Raw genomic sequence first — 22,884 nt, forward strand, 5'->3', positions numbered from 1 at the left:
AACTGCCAATAATCTTTTCAGCCATCCTCACCACTCTCTGTACCACCTTCCTGTCTGAAGCAGTGATGCTCTCGATCGTCCCTGTGTAGAAAATGATCAGGACAGGGGAAGGAAGATGTGCTTTTCTCATGCGACACAGAAAATGCAGGCGCTGCTGTGCCCGCTTCACCAGTGTCTCGCTATTTAGCGACCAAGCCAGCCTGCTTGTTAACTGCACACCCAGGAATTTGATGCTGGAAACCATCTCCACAAGTGAATCATTAATGCACAGAGGAGTGTGGCTGTGCCTGCCTTTTCTGAAATTGACAATGATCTCTTTGGTTTTTTCCAGTATTTAAAACTAGGATGCTTTCCTTACACCAGGTCACCAAACCCTCAACCTCCTTGCGTTAAGCACCCTCATTATCATCATGAATAAGGCCCACTACTGTTGTATCATCTGCGAACTTCACAATACGGTTGGTGGCAAACCTAGCACAACAGTCATGGGTCAACAGGGTGAACAGCAGTGGACCCAGGATGCAGCCCTGAGGAGAACCTGTGCTCAGGAAAATGGTGTTAGAAATATTTGTTCCAGCACATATTGGGGCCTGTTAGTAAGAAAATCAAGAATCCAGTTGCACAAAGGAGTGTTTAAGCCTAAAAGGCCCAGTTTGTCTACTAGATGCTGGGGAATGATTGTGTTAAATGCCGAACTAAAGTCGACAAACAACAAATGCACATGAGTATTTCTTTCCTCTAATTGCTTCAAACTCAGATGGAGAAGAGAAGAAATAGCATCCTCCGTAAAGCGATTTGGTCAGTAAGCAAACTGAAGCGGGTGAAATGCTGGTGGGAGGCTAGATACAATAATGTTCTTTATCAGCTACTCAAAGCATTTCATAATGATGGATGTCAGTGCAACCGGACAATAATCACTGAGGCCTGTAATTATGGACTTTTTTGGCATTGACAAAATGATGGCCATTTTAAAACATGATGGGACTACTGCCTGCTGCAATGAGAGATTGAAAATATCTGTGAGAACACAAGCCAGCTTATCTGCGCATTCCCTAAGAACACATCCAGGAATATTATCTGGGCCTGCTGCTTTCCGAATGTTAACTTTCTGCAGTGTTTTCTGGACAGAGGTGACATCAAAGCTAAGCATTTGCTCGTCAGGATGGAGCACAACGTTCCTAGCAGGAGTGCTATTTGATGCCTCAAATCTTCCCAAAAATGTATTCAACTTATTTAGGAAGTCTGTATCATCCTTGCATCTCGATGGAGCCATCTTATAATCCGTATTGGCCTGGATTCCTTGCCGCATTCGCCTGGTGTTTGTTGGGTCCTGAATAAAGTTCTGAATTTTCTGGCAATGGGCTTGCTTTGCACATTTTATGGTACTTTTCAAATTAGCTCTGGCTGTTCTAAGTGCCAGCATGTCACCGGGTTTAAAAGCCACATTCCATGCTTTTAGCATCTTGTGGACCTCATGTCAGCCACGGTTTTTCATTCGCCCTCACAACAATACTTTTAAGGAAAACAGACATCCTCTATGCACTTTTGGATATATGCAGACACCGTGGTGGCATACTTCTCAACATTTATATGTTGGTTATGAGTAGCTGCTTCTTTAAACATGCTCCAATCCGTGCACTCAAAGCAGTCTTGTAATGCTTCTATAGCTCCCTCTGTCCAAACCCTCATCTGCTTTACTGTAGGTTTCACTCTGACTAATAAAGGTCTATATGCTGGAATAGGCAGCACTGAGAGATGGTCAGAGGGGCCCAGGTGAGGGTGGGGGATAGCTTTGAATGCATTCTTGATGTTGGAATAAGCAAGATCCAGTGTATTGACCCCTCTGGTTGCAAAGTTCACATATTGATGGGAATGTGGCAGAGAAGCTTTCAAATCAACTTGATTAAAATCCCCCACTACAATAAATGCACCCTCTGAGTGAGTAGTTTGTAAGTCACTGATGGAATGATAGAGAACATTCAGGGCCTCTTCTCTGTTTGCATGGGGGGGGGGGATACACAGCTGTGATAATGATAACAGAAAATTCCCTAGGCAGATAGAAGAGTCTGCATTTGATGGTCAGAAGCTCCACATCAGGGAAGCACAGACTTGAAAACACCTTGGCATTATTACACCATCTGTCATTTATATAAAAACAGACATCCCTTCCCTGGGATTTGCCACTAAGAGCAAAACTCCAGTCCAGCCAAAATGTTGAAAATCCCATCAAGCTAACAGCACTATCTGAGACAGAGGGCTTTAATGAAGCTTCTGTTGCAATGATGACACAGCAATTTCTTACTTTCTGGTTTGTTGTTAAATCTAGCCTCAAGTAATCTATTTTTGACTCTAAGAAGCGAGCATTTGCAAACAAAATAGATGGAAGTGACACTCTGTAAGATCTAGCTTTTAGCCTAGATGTTAGGCCTCTGCATTTGCCACATTTCCTCTTTCGGTCACACCTCCTCCTCTTCTTCAGAAGATAGTCAGCAATGGAGAGAAACTTCCCAGCTGCAATGGCTGCCACCCCACTCTGCATCTGCCACCCAAAACACTTTGCTGCTCAAAACACTGAGCATGGCGCTGATTCCATCTCTAGTAATTCCCTTTCTTCCTCCCCGCTCCTCCAGACATTGCAGCTGATCTCTCACCCTCCGTGTCAACCGCCAACGCCTCCGTTTTGATTCTTTCTCCCATAGTAATCCGAGGCCATGCAGACTCTCCAGAACATTTTTCTCAACAGTTCCTCTCTCGCTAAATAACTTCATCTCCAATATGAAGTGACGTTTGTATGAAAGTTTAGCAATCCAACTCTGCTTACTTGTCACTATTTTTGAAAAGTACTTCAGTCCGAATCATTCATACCCCTCCATATCTCCAACACGTTTGAGAGCTGAAGCAGTTGTAGCCAAGCAAGGCATCGTCATCTTAGAAATATGGCTGTTCCCACAATTTTTACTCTTTTCCAATGACAGGACCTAGAGGCTTTCTGAATAAATTAATATGAAAAAGGTAGCATTTTCTTCACTTAATGCTTTTTTGGTGCTACCTCTTGTTGTAGAAGAACAATTAGTGCACATGGAGAAACACAAAATTTCAGGTTGGAATTCTGCTCAGATCCAAATATTTCAGTAGGTATCTATGGCACAGTCACCACCTGCCTATTCCTCCATGCTCATTTTGGTCATGACTGTAAGAGACTGGATGAGTTTACTGGGCCTCAGAATGTCTACCGTGACTCTGTAGAATGAAATTTCTATAATTTTAAAATTAACTGATTTTTTTTTCAGCTGGTACAGAAACAAAGACTTAAAATTGTTCTTGCACCCCTAGAAATTGTTTCATTACACAAATAGTGTTAATTATCCTGTCTCTCGTGTTTAATCTTAATGCCAATATTATGCATACATCTTCTTCATACTTACTGTCTAATCTATTGGTTTCCTAGTGCTATACATTTTGTAAAACCATATCATTAAATCTATACATTCTTATTTCTTTATTCAATTTCTACATATCCCCATTTCTGGAATTTTTAATCTCAATATTTTCTGTCTTGATTGTTTCCTATGTCTTTCTCATTTCTCTATTTCTTCAGCTTTTATGGGCAAACATGGTCTCTTTTTATCTGAAAACACTCTTGTTGCTTTTCTAAGGCCTTGTAGCATTGAATATCGTCCAGTCTCAACAATCCTCCATTCCTAAAACGGATTTAAACAACATTGTTTAATATTGTATGCAGTGAACTTGTTCTGGGTACTTCTTTGAAGAAACGGGTCTGTTTTTTTCTTCCACCTTTCAGCTTTTATCAGCATGTCTTGCCTATAGGGAGTAAGTCCAAAGTTTGTTATTCCTTTGTTTCATCCTGGGACTGCTATTGAGTTTGCTTAGATTGGAAACATTTTCCGGCTTCTCTCCAGTCTTCCTGAATTAACTCATTTGGCACCATACTCATCACATGCACACCATGTTTGTTGGTTTTTTTGTACGTTTTATCGGATCTAATTAAAGGAGAAAGTAGGGTTGTCTTAAACCATTCCCCATGTTTATCTGATCATTGATTGAAATAAATATTCTCTCTGTCACTAAAGATCTCAGGAGTGAAAGAAAATGCTTAATCTGTAGCATCTCTACTGTCTCTTTGCAATCAAAATATAGACTATTTTGGTTTATCAAAATATAGAATACAAAGGGTAATTCAAAAAAGTAATAGAAAATTAGGAGAAGAGGGAGGGAAAAGAAAAAGATAGTGTAAACAGGGAAAAGAAAAGAAAAAGGCACCAATTTCCAACTTTCTTTAGCACAGTGGAAGATAACATTACAATCACAACTTTTTACTTTTGCACAACAGTATGTAGAGACCATTTCTATAACAATAACCTTATTTAATTAGAAAAAATGAAATCAAGATTGCAAGCACAAAATCTGGAAGCAATTTCAAAATAAAAACAAGGTTAGATATATTCTCTTCTTTGGATATAAGAATCAGTTTGACCATCTCTGCTTCTCTTTGCTGTGGGGAATATATACCTCTATTGACTCATTAATCTTTATCATAATTCATATTAAGGGAAGCCTCTATATAATTTCAGGGCTTTTTTAACCCTAAAGGGAGGAAACACTTTTTCTAATTTGAATAATTTACTAACTTTAAACAATACTCAAGTATTATATATAAAGGGGAAGAAAAAAAAACCCCTCTTCATTTTAAACTCAGAACCCTAAACACAAAACTACATTAGAGCTTTCCCAGCATTACATTAAAAAAACAACAACCAGAGGACATACATTTACAAATTCATTTTATACATATGAAGCTACCTTAATGCTTTCTTTCAATACATACATCAAACTTATAAAAATCCATCTTAACTAATTGAATCATTAAATTTAAATCATTCCTTCCAGCTTGTCTTCATAGAATAAAGTGTTTTTCTTCTTAAGGGTGTCTATCAAGTCTTTTTTCTTCAAGACGTTTTCAGCCTTATTTATATCCATTAAAAAAAGTCCCAAGATTGTTCTATTAGACATTGTAGATTAACCTGGAGCAAATCCTCAAAGAATGAAGTTTCCATCTCTAAGGTGTCAATCATATCTTTTTTTCTCAAAGAGTTCTTGACCTTGTTGGTATCCATAAGGAAAAAAAATCACAGACTTGACCTCTTAAGAGTTGTGAATTTACTTGACACTCTTGTTTCAGTTGCACTGGGAGGGTTATATTCAAATCATCAACATAATAAAAAAAAAACTGGTATCAGATTTATATTCCAAATTTTTGACTTCCTGTATAGTTTCACTGACCAGAAAGGACAATGGAAGTTATTTCTTTTAATGCAAAAGGCAAATACATAATACTTATAAAAACATAAATATATGTCCAAATTAAAAAACTTTAAACAATACTCAAGTATTATATATAAAGGGGAAGGAAAAAAAAACACACCTTCTCTTTTTAAACTGAGAACCCAAAACACAAAACTACATTACAGCATTACATAAAAAACAACCAGAGGACATATATTTACAAACTCATTTTATACATATGAAGCTACCTTAATGCTTTCTTTCAATACATATATCAAACTTATAAACACGTATATATATATGTCCAAATTAAAAAAAAGAAAAAGAAAAAAAACTATTCAGCTATTTAATATTAAGCAACAGTTTTAAGTCTGAAGTCAAGAAATAAAAATTAAGTTTTATTATGCTCATATACTACATAGTTTCTTTTCATACAATTCTCTAAATCAGGGGTTCCCAACCAGGGGCGCGAGACAATATTCCAGGGCATGCGAAAATTTGGATTTTCAAAATTATAGTGTATATGCATAATATAGTGTTGCCATTATTTCAAACTTTTATAACGGATACAAGAATATATCAGAAGCTTTCTACAGGTGTGGGGTATAGAAAAGGTTGGCAACCACTGCTCTAAACTGGTGTCTGTCTAGGCATCATTTCTATAGGACAGGTTAATGCTATGACTGGAACTCACTGTTTTATCTATAGACTGTTATTTGATTTTAGTTACATGATATATGCTAAATATTCAGTAATGTGATCCAAGAAAATTAATTTTCTCTTTAAACTCCCACATTATGAACTCTGGTAATATAATAAATATATTTTTAGAAACCATAATATGTGAATTGCTTTACCCTGATTGAAGAAAACAAAGTGTTCCCAGTGGAGAGCTTCTGGCTAACATAATTAGAAATTAGTTGGCATATCACATATCTTTGTGACTATATATAAACCTCCCCTGAATAATTTAAATAATAAATTCTGCCCCAGTGGAAAATAAAGCTCATATCTCTGAATTTGTTAAATGTTTTCATTTCCAGAGACATGTGCTTAGGGATATTACTAATAAATTTTAAACCTTGCTATAATCTCTACAGGTATTATTTATGTAAATCCTTATTCTACAGCATGCATTTATATTTCAGCTGCTACTCAGCTGCTATTCACATTTACCTTCCTGGTTGGAAGTGTAATCCATTTCCTTTCTCCTGCTATTTTTTTTAAAAAAGCTTTGAAAATGAAATCTACAAATCTGTATGCAGGATTATAAAGGCTTTGGTTATACTATACTAATATAAGCCAGTGAAGCAGGAAGACAACTCTTGGCCAAAAGCTTGGGATAAAAATACTAGATGGATATGAGTGATGTACTTCCTTTAATCCTAATTAGAACCTCCTCATTTATACCCCTGTTTCAAAACACCAAAACACATTTAGTTTTTATTCAGAAATGTGCACATTCTGGACTTGTTAGAATATCATGCTAGATCCATGGTGTGGTGTTGCAAAAAAAAAAAAAAAAAATCCACAGAGCCATGGTATATTTAATTTTCTTTCCCTTTCCTACTATGAAAAACTTTTGTTGCTGTCATGTTTACATCTGATCTGAGGGTTCATTCTACTTGTAGCTTACTTTAAAAAAGATATGCCTTCCAAGTTTTTGACACTGTTTTGTTTAAACAAAACCAGAATTAGAATTAACTACAATTAATGTTTCGCACATAGCACTGAAATGATGAATTAAAAAATAAAACATGATCTTTACTTTCGTGTTTCAGACAAAATAGACTATCCAATGATAACCCTAACCCCTTCTAAGCCATAGATGGGGCAAAGTTTATATTATCATATAATCTGTATCTTTTAAAATTTTAGCACATTAATTGTGTAGATGCACTCTTGCTTAAGGACACCACAGAAAAAAAACTGCTGCTTTAGTTAAGATAAAGGTCCATACAGTTCTTTATTATTTGCAATGATTCCAACAAACTTTCTATATGACTATTTGAAAGTTGCCTAGTAATTCAATGGAAGAACATTGAGAGACTGTTTTCTATTTTTGTGAACAAGAAATTAAAAGATGTTTGAGTCAGCTGTCTTTCTACTGCTCACTTTCTAACTGTTCACTTTTTAGTAGGGTGCTAGAGAAGGTATAGTATGTAAAATCCAAGAAGTTTTGAAGAACATATTTTAAGCTACTTCAACCTAATGTCAGGTTTGATTTTGATTAGAAAAAAATTTGGTCACCCTCACATTAAACATCTTATCAAAAGAATGAGCAACTGGTGTTAATTCAGTTTAATTTCCTCTATTGTATTCTTAACATTCTCATAGTATGAAGTACTATGCCAGGGGATAGGAATAGTTTCAACAGAAGCATCAGTCCAGCTCTTCTTCAGTTCTTGGCTAAAATCTGTTTCTGCATCATAAGATTTGTTTCCTTGAAATACAGAAGATTTGATTTAATTCTAACTGGAAAAGTATGTACAATAACAGCTCATTTCTTCTTTCTAGGATCTGCTATAGCATTGTGTTCTGAAAATGCTAAAAGAACAACCAGACAATATATTTGGGACTAAAATATATTGCACTCTATATTTTGCATGCTGCATTACATTTCTGAAACTCTCTTTTCAATTGCACAGTATAAGGATTCTGTGTAATTTCAGTAGTAGGTGAAACTGAACAAACAGAATCTTACTGCAAATATAAGATGGAGGTGTCTGGGTTGGGAATCTGATTGATTCCATGACAAATCATTCTAGATCTTGCTCTATTGCAAACTTAAAATTTCCTGGAGGCTAGAAGCGATCTTTATCAGTTCAGATGGGTATGCCAGCTACAGATTCAGCAAGAGTAGCCTAAGTTGACATATACGGTCATGTGCTGGACAGAAATACATTTTACAACATAAAAGAAGTATAGGATATATTTCCAACTTTGAAGAAAAGTTTTGTCTGATACAAAATATAGCTAAGGAGTCTGCATATAGCAATAGCAATAGCATTTAAACTTATATACCATTTCAGAGTGCTTTACAGTTCTCTATAAGTGATTTACAGAGTTAGTATATTGCCCCCAACAATCTGGGCCCTCATTTTCCCGACTTCTGGAGGATGGAAGGCTGAGTCAACCTTGAGCTGCTCAGAATCAAACTCTTGGAGTGAGCAGTGAGTTAGCCTGCAATACTGTATTCTAACCACTGTGCCACCACTGCTCTTGTCGTTGTAATATACTATCACTAGCAATGGGATATAGACATATCTCCGGGACCACTGCTATTTTAATCTTTAAAGCATTGAACATTTAGGCTAGATTATTTGAAGGACTGATTACATATGCATGGAGCTGCCTATACAGTATACACTTTCTCTCAACACAAAGCATCTTACAAGGTTGTTGTGGATTGTTGCCCATCTTGAGGTGATCAAATAAAGGTGGGACAATAAATAAATAAATAGTGTACAATTCACACCTTTTTCTTTTGGTTATAGAACATCTCATTTCTAATGGTTCATGTGCTGATAGGATGGAATATTTCTTAACGTATTGAATATTATTTTCCAGCCAAAGAATTACATTAAAAGCAGAGGACCAAAGTTTTTAGTGAAGGGACTGCTTCCTCATTTATACAGTAAATTATATGCCAAAGTTAGTTGTTGCCTATGCTTTTACTGTACATGATTGAATGGAAAGGCATTAAATTTCACTGTCTGATCTTTTAAGAATAGCAATGCTTTGGCTCTTGCCTGCACAGTGTCTCTAAAACAGAAGGAACCTTGTAAAGGGGCACATGGCCCCTGGAATATTAGCCAAATACGCTGCTGAAATTCAATAGCAAAGGCAAAACAACAACAACAACAACAAACCCAGCTTGGAGAATGAAATAAAATCCCATTCTGTTCCTTTTGGGACATAATTATATATCACAACTGAATCTACCATGGCCCTTAGCAACCAAGTTTCTTGTAATATTTTATTTCTGCTCCAAAATCACATTCAGCTTGCAATGCAAAAAACACCATGTCCTTGAGAGGAGAGAGAGGCAATCATGCAGATCAGAATACATATCAGCTAGTTTTTAATGGTGGCCCAGATGTGACACTCCTGTGATGTGTGGCCTCCAAGTGACAGTTTTAAAACTATTGTTTTTCATTATTTCTTGTGTGAATGAAATGCTTTATTTTCCAAAGACTAACCACATCAAGAACCACAGCATCCTAGATTTAAAATGAGCCATTAAGTCCAACCCTGGTTCAGTGCAGGAATCTACATTAAAGAATTCTCAAGAGACAAGTGTTTCAATTTCAGCTTGAACAGAATAACTCTTCTCCCAAAAACTAAATAGCCCCCCTTCTTTAATATGAATATGAAGACCTGGCTATCTTATTAAACTCTGAGGTCTGTTCCCTCAGGAACTAAATGTGTTTTAATTATGCACTTGTATGATTGCGCCTTTCCAGTCTTAGATATATAATTTTATGAATTTATCTAGACTATGTACTTCATTATTATTTTCATACAAGGTTATGAAGATGGAATTATATACCTCTGATTGGAGCAGGTTACAAATTCTGCAAATACATTAAAAGGCATATGAAAACCAGAGACGGTGAGTTCAAATCCTGCCTTAGCCATACAAGCCAGCTGGGTGACCTTGAGCCAGTCACTCTCTCTTAGCCCAATCCATCTCACAGTGGGGAAGATTGGAGGAGAAAGATGTTGGATATGCTCGCCACTTTGAGTTATTTGTAAAAATAATAAAATTGAGATATAAATAAATTAAATTAAATAAATCTCCTTTGATAATTTCTATCAACATTTTTTTTGCCATTATTAAATATATGAATAAATGCTGCACTGAATTTACTGCCTGCAATATTGTATCTCTCAATACTCTTGGTTTTATAAGACCTGTTTTACTTTAGATCTTTTTCACTGTTAAAATACATATAGTATGATTCCTTCCTTCCATCAACCCATCCCATACACTACATTATTGCAGTAAAGATTAAGGTAAAATCTTTTCAAGTAATTTCTGTCACTGATAACTTAATAAATACTAGCATGTAGTTTTCTTGGTTATCTATAGAATATTTGCTATTGTCTTATGTATTTTTCCCACTTCCCAGTCTAATATACAGCCCAGGGATTTCCTGGTGGCCTCCAATTGAGGTATTCCTCAGATCTGAACTTATTTAACTTTATGAGAGCAGCCAAATTTGTCGTGTGTGCTAAATAAAGTCAGTCACAGGATAAATGTAATCAACCAAGGAAGGGGAATACAGTATAGGCAGGGAAATAAAAATATGAAGTCTGTTTTCTACCCAAAATGTATCATTATTAATTATGGATTTTCAAGACAAGGTTGTTTTTATAAAAGAAAGTGCTAATTACATGAGAGTAACATATTCATGCATATTAAAATATCTGGATGCCTCTTCTCCCATTTTATACCCAGACTATGTAATGAATACATTTAGAAATGTGATACTTTATTTTAATTGTTTAAAATGAGAGATCAATGTATAACTTACATACCCCCAAATTTAGAAAAAATACTTTATTTAAATATTATCTTCTATTTAATTATATAGTAAAACATTTGAAAGAGACAGATTGATTATATACCATACATCACAAACAGAATAATTAGTTATCTGTAAGCCTATGTGATAATTATTTTGTCAAAATAAACCATTTTATAAGAATGCTAGCTCACAGGAAAGACTGCTGGTATTATTGGAGTTCAATATCTCTGGGCACATTTTCTGAAGTCTAGCTGAAGAAGTCAAATGTTGACAAATGTAAGTTTTCACGGAAAAAGAACTATATTATTGCCATTCTATTTAATTCTATTAAAATATGAGTACCTTTGAGTGGCCAGAAATGTTTATAGTTGTTTCTTGGATATAGTAAGTACATATTAAGGAACAGAACTTCAATATTTTTGTCAGAGGGAATATAAATATGATGTTGGACATAATTAAAATATCTAAGGGGCTAGACATTTGTATTTAGGAAATACTAGTGAATGACAGAGATTTATTGATCATTTAGTCGGTTGTATAAAATAATATACAGTTTCTAGGACTTCTGGTTTGGCATTGCACCCAACTAAAAGTGGTAAGAAAATTTACCTCGCACCTCCATTTGAAGCCCCCACCCAGGCTAATCAAGGATCTCTAGGAATGATGCCTCAAGAAAAAATAAACACCTTTCAGAAGGAAATATACTCTGTGCTACAACTAATTCACCAAACAATTGTCGCACACAATGAGGACACAAAAAGAAACCATAATGAGACTAAAAACAATTTAGCTAATATAAATGAGCAAATCTTCAAATTAAATTTCCAATTAGAAAATTCCCAGACAACGACTACAAAGTATGAACAAATAAACCAGAAATCAAAAGATGAAGCAGAGGAAATTGACCCAGAAACAGAAGAGATAAAAAAAGGGAAATATAAAATACCATATATAAATAAAATACTGCAAGACTTAGTCATAATAACAAAAATGGAAACGATACTTTACCCTTAGGTCTGCAAAATATACTTGATGATAAGGAAGAAGATTTTTAAAAATGGACTATAGAACTGTCAGGGAAATGTCACAACTTGGGAGATAAAAAATGAAAAGAGAAATTGGGGGAGAAGGAAAGTGGGAGTTGCTTAAGCAATGTAAATGGCTGGAATTCCCCCCAAAAAATACCCTACCTAAATTGTCTTCTTCATTCCAAGCAATGTTTAGAAAAATAGAAAGAAAATTCCTGGGTGATTTAATTGCCTTGGCCTGGAAAGCTATCCAGCAAAGAAAGAAAGAAAGAGTTAGACTTGGCCAATGACCAAAATGAGGGATGGACAGATAGATGGACTGCCACTTGATTTTACAAAAAGGGACATGGACCTGTGTGTGTGTGTATACCCAAATATCAATCACTTTCCCATCACTATTTGAATATATAAAGGTCTAGGAAAAATCTTACATCTGTCCTAACATTCTATTGTGAAAAATGTTCTAACTTTATATTTTTAATTGAATACAGTTAAATTTATATTTTTAACTGAATTAAAGTTCCCATTTTTAAAAGGAAATGGAAATATGCATAACAGCATGCCTTGGACCACCCTGTGGATGTGGGAATGCTATTTTCTTTCTCTCCTTCTTTGCTCCCTTCTCCCCTCAACGCCAATCTATATCTGAAATGGAACTAGACATCAGCATTGATTCTAACGACAGACTTGATTTGTTTTTGTGGAAACCTAACACAAGGTTTACTGCTTCCAGAACTTATGAACTTTGTAACAAAGATGAGATGATTAATGTGCACTATTAATTATAGGCCTTCTTCTTTTGAAGTTCCATTAAGCAAAGCTCCAAATATGTATCTCAAAATCCTATTCAACCAAAATGTAAGACTGTATAAATCCTTTAAAGAGACATACTTCATCATGCATGGGAGCTTGTACAATTCATCTGTCTTTCTATTTTTAAAGCACACAGTCCCAGGCCTGCATTTAAGGATACAAGCAGTCTACAAAGTAAATATAAACATCCTCATCATATTTTACAAATGTTATGCAAATAACAATAATATCAATTCATAAATCAATATTCTGTTTTTCATGCTCTTGTTAAAGTTTGATTTCCCATCAATATTTGAAATGTCTTTGTCAGTTATGATTTTTTCAATATTAATTACATTTATTTAGCTAAGAATTTTATTCATACCAGCCATCCTCTTATTTCATATTTCCCATATCAAAAAAATGCTATTTTAATTCTAAATCATATCTTTCATTATAAAAGTCTAATTATATATAAGGGTCATCTGTTCTTTTGATCGTATAATCATACAATGCCCCTCTAGTAGATCAATTTTTTTTTTCTTTTGGTATCACATTCTAGTTTAGGAACATTGTCACAGCAAAACTTCTTTTACTTTCTAGTTTAGTTGATGTACTGTTGGAATAAATTGCCTTGTCAATACCAGAGCACCACTGGCTTCAAAACTGATTTGGAAGTGCTTTGAACTTCATGAGAAAACAACAGTTCTTAGTTCTTTTAGAGTGGCATCACCTCAAAAAAGACCTTCCTTTTTTTTAAAAAAAAAAACAAACACCCCTATTTATTAAAGTCATAAGGTGATTCTTAAAACAATAACATCTTTTCTTATGCCTTGCACAGATGTCTGAATAACATTGGGCTCCTTAATGAATAGCAAAGGATATTGTGCTCTCACTCATGCAATCTCCAAGCATTTCTTTCAATTCACTTGCGAAGTGTTCAAACTCCTAATATCTATCCATTTGAGGAAATTTATTACATTGCACACTGTTAACCTTCTTCAGTACCAACTGTCCACTTGCATGAGGTCACATGGCTGTCATAAGCAATCAGCTTGAAAAAAAGATTTTCTGCACCTCACAGGCTGAGTAGAGTGAAAATATTTCTTTATTATAAATTTTCAGCAGAGTTGCCACAACCTTGTACACTTTGTTCAGTGATGGTGACTCTATGGGATATGTGTGCTGAAGGAGATGAAAGACTCAGAAAAATAAAGTCTCTGAAAGCACCCACTGTAATCTCTGATCACTTCCACATGAATGGGCTGTGCTATTATAGGATCAGTTCTACAGCCTAAAAGTTACAATGCTTTTGAAGTTCCTGATGCTGAACAGCTTAGCTTCCAATTCGGTTACTGCTTCAAATTTAAAATTCTGTAAACTTTCTGATCAAGAAGTTGAAGGAATCTTCAGAACTGCTTCTCTAAATTGCACTGGGGGGGGGGGCGAACACCTTTTAACTTCCCAAACAAATATTATTTATCTTAATTGAAATATATATCCTGAAAAACTTGGAGGAAAGAAAAAATGATGGAAGACTAAATTTTGGTAGAAACCGGATTAATTTAATGTTCAACCATAGCCTCCAATTCAGTGGTGGAATTTTGTTTTCTCTAGTTATAGTTGGACTCTTAACTTTCATTAATTGAAATTATCGTAGTCAAGAACTTCAACAACATCCAGTAGATCAGAGGCCCCCAACCTTTTAAGCACCAGGGACCAGTTCTGGGGAGACAGATTTTTCCACAGATCGGAGGGGGTGTGGTTTCACATGCTGCCTGCCTTCCGTGAATAGGGCTTCACTTGTTTGTGTGGCCTGGTTTCTGGCATGCCGCTACCCGGTGCCAATCCATGGACGGGGGGTTGGGGACCCTGTAGTAGAGTACTCATTCAGTCATAATTCATGATTTAAGATTAGATACTATTATCTGCAGTAGAAAGCTGTTCAGTCTGGACTTTCCAAACCTGGTGCTCTCTAGAATGTTGAATCTTAAGACCTAGAAATTTCAGGTTGGTAAATGCAAATTTAGATTTTGCATTATTAGGTACACTATTCATGCAACATTATGGAAGAAATTTTAAGGAACAATTATAATAAAAGGTAATTTATGTACCTGGTCAAGCTTCCAGTGAAATTCTGCAGGACGGAAGGTATCAGCTTGGTCAAAATCTTTCCGTAGCAAAAATACTAGTCGACAATTATGCACATAAAGTGCATAATGGTGTCGATTCATTTCTAAAAATAAATAAATAGATCAAGATGAGAAAAAGATTGGCATGTGTAATAATTTATTAAAATCAGATTATACAATTAATTTGAAATTAAATTATTACAAATCAATACTTGATTCAGATCTTGAGGCTAATTCTTATAACAGATTATGTTATTTTTCAATATCTGTTTGTATTGAACATTTAAATCTGAGAGAAGAATGAAGGAAGTACAGATTCTGAGTTACCTGTCTTATCAGAATTACACAAAATAGTTTCTTTCTCTGCTCTTAATCCTGGACTTGGGCCATGCTTCATCCACATGGTGATGGTAAAGTGATCAGTTAGATTCTTTGGTACTATTCCATCAGGAATTTTGGCACCTTGCTTTCCATCAAATTTAAAAACCATGTCATTGCTGTCCATCAGAAGACCAGCTGTCCAGTTGTTTGTAGCACTGTGTATTGGTAACAGGTCAATGGCACCTGAAGATGCTCCTGTGGATGACATACAATGAAGAGATTGATGAGATACTAACTGACATTTTTTGCATTTAATCTTCCCAAGCTTAATTCCTGGCCATTAAAAGAGTATTAGCGGTAGTAGCAGGATTAAGTAAGTTTGAAGATAGCCACTGCATTGTCAGAATGCCAAGAGGCTAAGCTATATAGACCATTAGCCCTGTTTTAATCATATTTTAATTTATATAAATATATTTTATCTATATAATCATAGTATTCATATTTTTAACATGTGGACTATGGCTATATGTCAACCTAATAATCAATAATTTGTTTCTTCAAAACCTTTCACAATGGATAATTTCTTAAACTACAACCAATATCACTTTATACACTGATTACAAAAATTAATAACAGTAAAAAGAAAAATAAATTTTCCACCATTGTATGAACCTTCTCTTTGCTGGCTCAGAATTAACTGGATGCATATGGAGGTACACTACCAATACTAACACTTCTTTTACACAGATGTGCTCAGAAATACGATGGCACATTTCCAACTCTTCAGGAAAGAGTACACAGACTATTATAGAGGATCCAAAAAAAGAAAGGAATAGAATATTGAAAGTCACTTTCCATTACTGGGTGACTTTTTCCTTCCTTCCTTCCTTCCTTCCTTCCTTCCTTCCTTCCTTCCTTCCTTCCTTCCTTCCTTCCTTCCTTCCTTCCTTCCTCTCTGACAAGAAGCAATGGATGGAAACTAATTAACCTAGAACTAGGGAGAAATTTCATGACAGAATAATTAATCAGTGGAACAACTTGTTCCAGGTGTTATGGGTGCTCCATCAAAATAAGATCTTGAGGTTAATTCAGAATAAGAAGAGATTGGACAACCATTTGTCTGAAATGGTATAGGGCAGTGGTGGGATTCAGCAAGTTTGCACCACTTCGGCAGAACCGGTAGCTAATTTTTTGTTGCCCAGGCCCAGAATGGACTTCCGGAAGCGGAATCCACACAGAGAACCGGTTGTTTACATATTTGAATCCCACCACTGGTATAGGGTTTCCTGCTTGAGGAGGGGTTGAATTAGAAGACCTCCAAGATCCTTTCCAAATCTGTTATTATGTTATTTTTCTGCTTAATACTCTCCATTATTTTCTAGATACAATATGGAAAGCCTATTGTTGGTTACAAGATTTGTGCTGGAATTTGTAACTGTTTTGATATATAACAGCTGTTGGTTGGATAATGTTGGGATTGAACTCACATGGCCTCACTGGGCTATGTGGCCACTGGCGTGGCAGTTCCAATAAAGGCATTTGGCTTAACTGAGATATTCAATTTGGTAACTTCAACTTAGTGATGAAGATTACTTTAAAAAGTCTAAAGAGTCTTTCCACCATCCTTGCAGAGCCCCAGTAAAAGAATTGTATTAATTAGTTAACAAGCTGGATATCTGGTCATCTGTATCCTTCTACATAAATAAATGGCCTATTTTGCCTGATATACAGATGATGAAAAGGATCAAGTTCTATCATAAAAATTCAGCAAATATTTCAAAATAAGTTTTACTGCTGACTTTGTACCAAGCAAATTCATTTTTTCCCAGAATATTGTTTATTTAAATTATCTATGCACTTATTACTAGCTTCAGGCCTGCTAATTGCAGACATGTGATCCTTGTCCCCATATAATCAAAGAACAGAAAAGAAATGCGCCTTTTAGTTTCTACATAAATACCAGCACTGTCACTACCAGCTCATAAACACCCAAAATTATATATAGATTAATATGTACCACATAATTTCTGCAGAGATTTCTCCGAATATGTCTCACGATCACAGCCTTTTCCAATATAGTTGGTCTGAAGCTCAACAGTGGCATGGATAGAAGAAACAGGTCCATCACAAGTCTCCAGGTGAATAATGGGAAATAAAGGTATGCTCCCCGAACCAGGCTTGTACTCAATATGTCTTTTCCAGTCTAAAAATAGAAATATCACACACTACAACACGGCCAGCAATGTAACATGTTTTATGTCTCTATAGACTTTTTTGTATTTTGTGCATTTTTAGAAACAGAAGTGAGATGCTTGTGTTTTAAAAAAACCGAAGACCTAATCAGAAGTGAAATTTAAAAAAACATTTCATTAAAAAAATATGTCCACTGCAGATTTCTTTGTTCCCAGCTGTGTAAACAATAAATAACTTAATGTAAAAGTCAACTAAACTCAACAAAATTGTTGGGAAGCTGTTCAAAAGCTACCAAGATAAGATTTTATAATAAAGATATTTGTTTTAGTTCCATTCTATTCAAAGGGGATACACACTGAAATCATACATACTGTACATTTTTAATCTGTTCAGATGTTGAGAATTACCACATTGCTATAATGACTTTCACTTTCCAAGCAGACATTCATCTGAATGTGTGCAAGCTTTTCTCTTGCAGACATTTGTACTGAAACCTTCAATTGTCTGGATGATATCTGCAGGGAATAAAAGTTAAGCTTTACAGTGCTTCCCTATTCTTTAGATTCTAGCTCAGATCTTATTTTTTCCCATCAGGCATTTGACTTATCCTGTGAGTCTACACACCTTGTTGCAAAGTAGCTGCATAGATAGATTTTAATAAACTTTCTTGTGCATTCAATATATATATAAAGATAGTTCAGGGTTAGTCTATTTTCATAACCAGCATGTTCACTGATTAAATTTTCCTCGGTCAGGAAAGAAAATCCTGATTCCTCTACAATTATTTCCACATGTGGAATGCTTTACAAATACAGGAGCAAGACTACTTCATACTCTTAATTATGAAGTGGCAAGCACATACCTACTCTAAAGAACCTCATAAACACATTTATATTTCAATGAACTTCACTTATGTTCATGTATTACTGCCTCCTTTCTTTTGACCAAGACCTGTTATGTTCCTCATTGCAAAAATTTAAGCCATGCTATTAGACAAGCCATAAATTTTACAAAATCATTTTATATTAATAACTCTTTTGGTTCTGTATTATTTTGAGGGATATTAACATTTTTAACTGTTTGATTATTCTGATTGTCTTTCCCTACCCACAAAAATTCTAATACAGACATGATGAAGTAGACTCAGAAACACTTGTCACAATGGGTCAAATATAGTGATTTGCAATAAGAGTCACTGCTGTAAGTTGAATGATATCACTCAATGCCCTTCATCTGAAGATACTTTTAGTTAGATTTTTCCAATGCTATGGATTTGTTCATATATTTATGTATTATGGAAGGATAGGAGAAAGAGCCATCCATTTAAATTCCTACAGTTCTTAAATTTATGTCATAATATATTGCCAAACACATGAATGTAGTACATATTAATATTCCTCTTCCTTCCCTCTCTCCTTTTCTTCCTTTCTCCAAGAAAAAAATATACATTCCTACATCAATACATTAATATTGGTTAATATGGTTCAGTGTGCCATGTGAAGAAGTGATATGACAGCTGTTCAGAATTTCCCAGCACAAAATAAATCCTATGATTTGTCATAAATTTCAACATGTTAAAGTATTATTTGCAACCTGAAAATCTAACTTTATTTCAATTCAGTGCAATGTGGAACATTAATACTTTTAAACACCTTTGACAAAACTACTCAGGCCATATTATTTCAAAGAAAGTCCTCTAAGGAGTATTCTACTTTAATCAGGATGATTGAATTACAATTACATAATTTCAAATTGAGACTCAGTCGTAAAAGGTTCCTACTTTTAACAATATTGTTAGCTTTTATACAAATATACATTTGCAGATACGTATTAGAGATCTTTCATACTAAAGTCAAAATAGTAATTTTAGTAATCACTAAAATTAATGATTCAAAACAATCACCATAATTAAAGATTCCTGTTTGCACAGTGAATTTTTATAAATATATTGCTTAATTTTCAGAGACACTTACATGTGGCACTCATTCTTTAAATTAATAGTCCTATTTAAATTGTAATTAGTATATCCAGATATGCCTTATGCAAGACTTTCAAGACAGAACAGGTTGCTCATATGCAAATTTTTGTCAATGCTATATTTTGCTTCAGTTCAAGTAATAATTTACTCAGTTTGTAAATGAAGACAGAAATAATAATTATTCCATATAAAGAAAAGGAGTTGCAAACCAATATTTCAATACTTAGAATTTAAACTGTAAACATTGCTATCTTTATAGTTAATGCTTTAATTCTACCTTACGAGCAATTGCTAAACTAGCACTCAGCAATACCGATGCAAATAATGTTCTTTCTTTTAAATGATCCAAAGTAGATTTGTTTTTGATTTTGCAATAAAGATGAGCTAAAATTGGTTTTCTCCCCTTTTTTTATCGTAATCCTAGATTGTGGTGGGTTATCTATTACAATATAGAGACAAATAAAAGGCCATTCTCCAATACACAAAGGCCACAAAGAAGAGGGAGTCAAGCTATTCTCCAAGGCGCCTGAAGGCAGGACGAGAAGCAATGGGTGGAAACTGATCAAGGAGAGAAGCAACTTAGAACTAAGGAGAAACTTCCTGACAGTTAGAACAATTAACCAATGGAACAATCTGCGTCCAGAAGTGGTGAATGCTCCAACAATGGAAGTTTTTAAGAAGAGACTGGACAGCCATTTGTCTGAAATGGTGTAGGGTTCCTGCCTGGGCAGGGGGTTGGACTCGATGACCTCCAAGGTCCCTTCCAACTTTTTTATTATTATTATTATTATTATTATTATTATTATTATTATTATTATTATTATTATTATTATTATTATTATTATTATTATTATTATTATTATNTTCTCCAAGAAAAAAATATACATTCCTACATCAATACATTAATATTGGTTAATATGGTTCAGTGTGCCATGTGAAGAAGTGATATGACAGCTGTTCAGAATTTCCCAGCACAAAATAAATCCTATGATTTGTCATAAATTTCAACATGTTAAAGTATTATTTGCAACCTGAAAATCTAACTTTATTTCAATTCAGTGCAGTGTGGAACATTAATACTTTTACAGACCTTTGACAAAACTACTCAGGCCATATTATTTCAAAGAAAGTCCTCTAAGGAGTATTCTACTTTAATCAGGATGATTGAATTACAATTACATAATTTCAAATTGAGACTCAGTCGTAAAAGGTTCCTACTTTTAACAATATTGCTAGCTTTTATACAAATATACGTTTGCAGATACGTATTAGAGATCTTTCATACTAAAGTCGAAATAGTAATTTTAGTAATCACTAAAATTAATGATTCAAAACAATCACCATAATTAAAGATTCCTGTTTGCACAGTGAATTTTTATAAATATATTGCTTAATTTTCAGAGACACTTACATGTGGTACTCATTCTTTAAATTAATAGTCCTATTTAAATTGTAATTAGTATATCCAGATATGCCTTATGCAAGACTTTCAAGACAGAACAGGTTGCTCATATGCAAATTTTTGTCAATGCTATATTTTGCTTCAGTTCAAGTAATAATTTACTCAGTTTGTAAATGAAGACAGAAATAATAATTATTCCATATAAAGAAAAGGAGTTGCAAACCAATATTTCAATACTTAGAATTTAAACTGTAAACATTGCTATCTTTATAGTTAATGCTTTAATTCTACCTTATGAGCAATTGCTAAACTAGCACTCAGCAATACCGATGCAAATAATGTTCTTTCTTTTAAATGATCCAAAGTAGATTTGTTTTTGATTTTGCAATAAAGATGAGCTAAAATTGGTTTTCTCCCCTTTTTTTATCGTAATCCTAGATTGTGGTGGGTTATCTATTACAATATAGAGACAAATAAAAGGCCATTCTCCAATACACAAAGGCCACAAAGAAGAGAGAGTCAAGCTATTCTCCAAGGCGCCTGAAGGCAGGACGAGAAGCAATGGGTGGAAACTGTTCAAGGAGAGAAGCAACCTAGAACTAAGGAGAAACTTACTGATAGTTAGAACAATTAACCAATGGAACAATCTGCGTCCAGAAGTGGTGAATGCTCCAACACTGGAAGTTTTTAAGAAGAGACTGGACAGCCATTTGTCTGAAATGGTGTAGGGTTCCTGCCTGGGCAGGGGGTTGGACTCGATGATCTCCAAGGTCCCTTCCAACTTTATTATTATTATTATTATTATTATTATTATTATTATTATTATTATTATTATTATTATTATTATTATTATTATTATAATAGCACTAAATGGATAGAACCAAGGCAATAAAGGTAATAAATCAATGCATACTGTAAGTCAGGACATTCTAGGACAGAGATCAGCTAGCAATTTAAAAGACCATTTCAGGAAATCAGCATCTTTGCATGTGCAAAAAAAGTTTGCCATTGACACATTGTGTTAAGTTTGTTTGTAAGTACATTACTTATCCCATGCTAGTATCTATTCCAATGAGACAGATATAGCAATTGCTATGAAAAGAACTTTTTATTTCTTTGTTGGCCTCTGCTCACTGAGCATAGTATTTATCTTCCGGTTTGCCGCGCGGCTGCCATGGATGGCTGGGAGACTTGGTCTTTCTCCTCCGTCCAGTTTTGCATCGCTGGGGGCCCCTGAAAAGGGCCGAAAGTTGCCCCAAAGAGGCGACCAGCAAGGAGGGGCGTTCGCTGAATCGTGGGAGAGCCACAACTCTCCCGTTAGACCTGGTGATCCATCCAAACCGGTGGATGAAAGGACCGGCCATAGAAATATGGTTCGTCCCTAGGCTGCAGACAGCCAAAACCACACTTACCATCTGGCAACTTCAAAGCAGCGTGGAAAGGACTGGGTGAAATCTACTTCTCTTAAATCCTAATTGCTCTTTTGTACCTATTTAAGCTGCTAAAGTACTTTCCTCCCTGTGGAGAGGGAAGGGGGATTTTAGCCCTCCCTCTAGAAACAGCGGCAACTGAATATACAGGGGAGCTTTTTTTAAAAAAAAAAACGTTGAAAAAATAATTGGATCCCAATTGGAACTTTATTTCTTAAAGCTTATGGACTGAAAGATTTTTTACTTTTTATTTTTCATTATCTATTCCTGTTGAAAATCTGGGGTTTTTTTCCTTATAAATAAGAAGAAAAGCTGAAAAGATTAGAATAACTCTGGGACTCAAAGGGAAACTTTAAAAGGTAGAGGCGACACCGTGTGGTCAAATTTGGTATTTTAATCTGTTATTTTTTAGAGGCTTGGCTGACAGCCCAGAGAAATAGATAAGACACATGAAAATTTTGAAACAATAGCTGTGAAAGGCTTTGTGTTCCTTACCCAGAAAAAGAAACTTTTCCTTTCTTTTGGACTTCCTAATTGTAAAGCCTTTACTCTAAAATATCAATATGGAAGAGGATCAGGAACAAAATCTCCTTATGGATAAAGATCAACAAATTCTCTCTATGTTGGAAACAATAATTCAAACTCTCACCACAGCCAATGAAAAATTAAGAAGCTATGGGAAGGAACAAAAAGACAGTCCAGATATGAAAGCCCAAATTTTGGCCACAACTAAAGAATCATCTATACAAAATATAATAGAAAAAAAAAAG

The 22,884-nt window shown here is 34.8% G+C and overlaps 1 protein-coding gene across 1 annotated transcript in view; it reads right to left on the bottom strand.

The window, feature by feature from the left end:
• The window catches only part of CLSTN2 (calsyntenin 2), a 95,432-nt gene that overhangs the window by 53,917 nt on the left and 18,631 nt on the right, over nucleotides 1-22,884 (bottom strand). The window contains exons 5-7 of the mRNA XM_015815079.1: nucleotides 17,129-17,314; nucleotides 15,118-15,366; nucleotides 14,773-14,894 (exon numbers count right to left, since the gene is read on the bottom strand). Coding sequence (XP_015670565.1) covers nucleotides 14,773-14,894; nucleotides 15,118-15,366; nucleotides 17,129-17,314 — 557 coding nt within the window. The remainder of the gene's footprint in view (nucleotides 1-14,772; nucleotides 14,895-15,117; nucleotides 15,367-17,128; nucleotides 17,315-22,884) is intronic.

Source organism: Protobothrops mucrosquamatus, unplaced genomic scaffold, assembly GCF_001527695.2.
Source record: "Protobothrops mucrosquamatus isolate PMUCROS unplaced genomic scaffold, P.Mucros_1.0 scaffold311, whole genome shotgun sequence".
NCBI lineage: Eukaryota > Metazoa > Chordata > Lepidosauria > Squamata > Viperidae > Protobothrops > Protobothrops mucrosquamatus.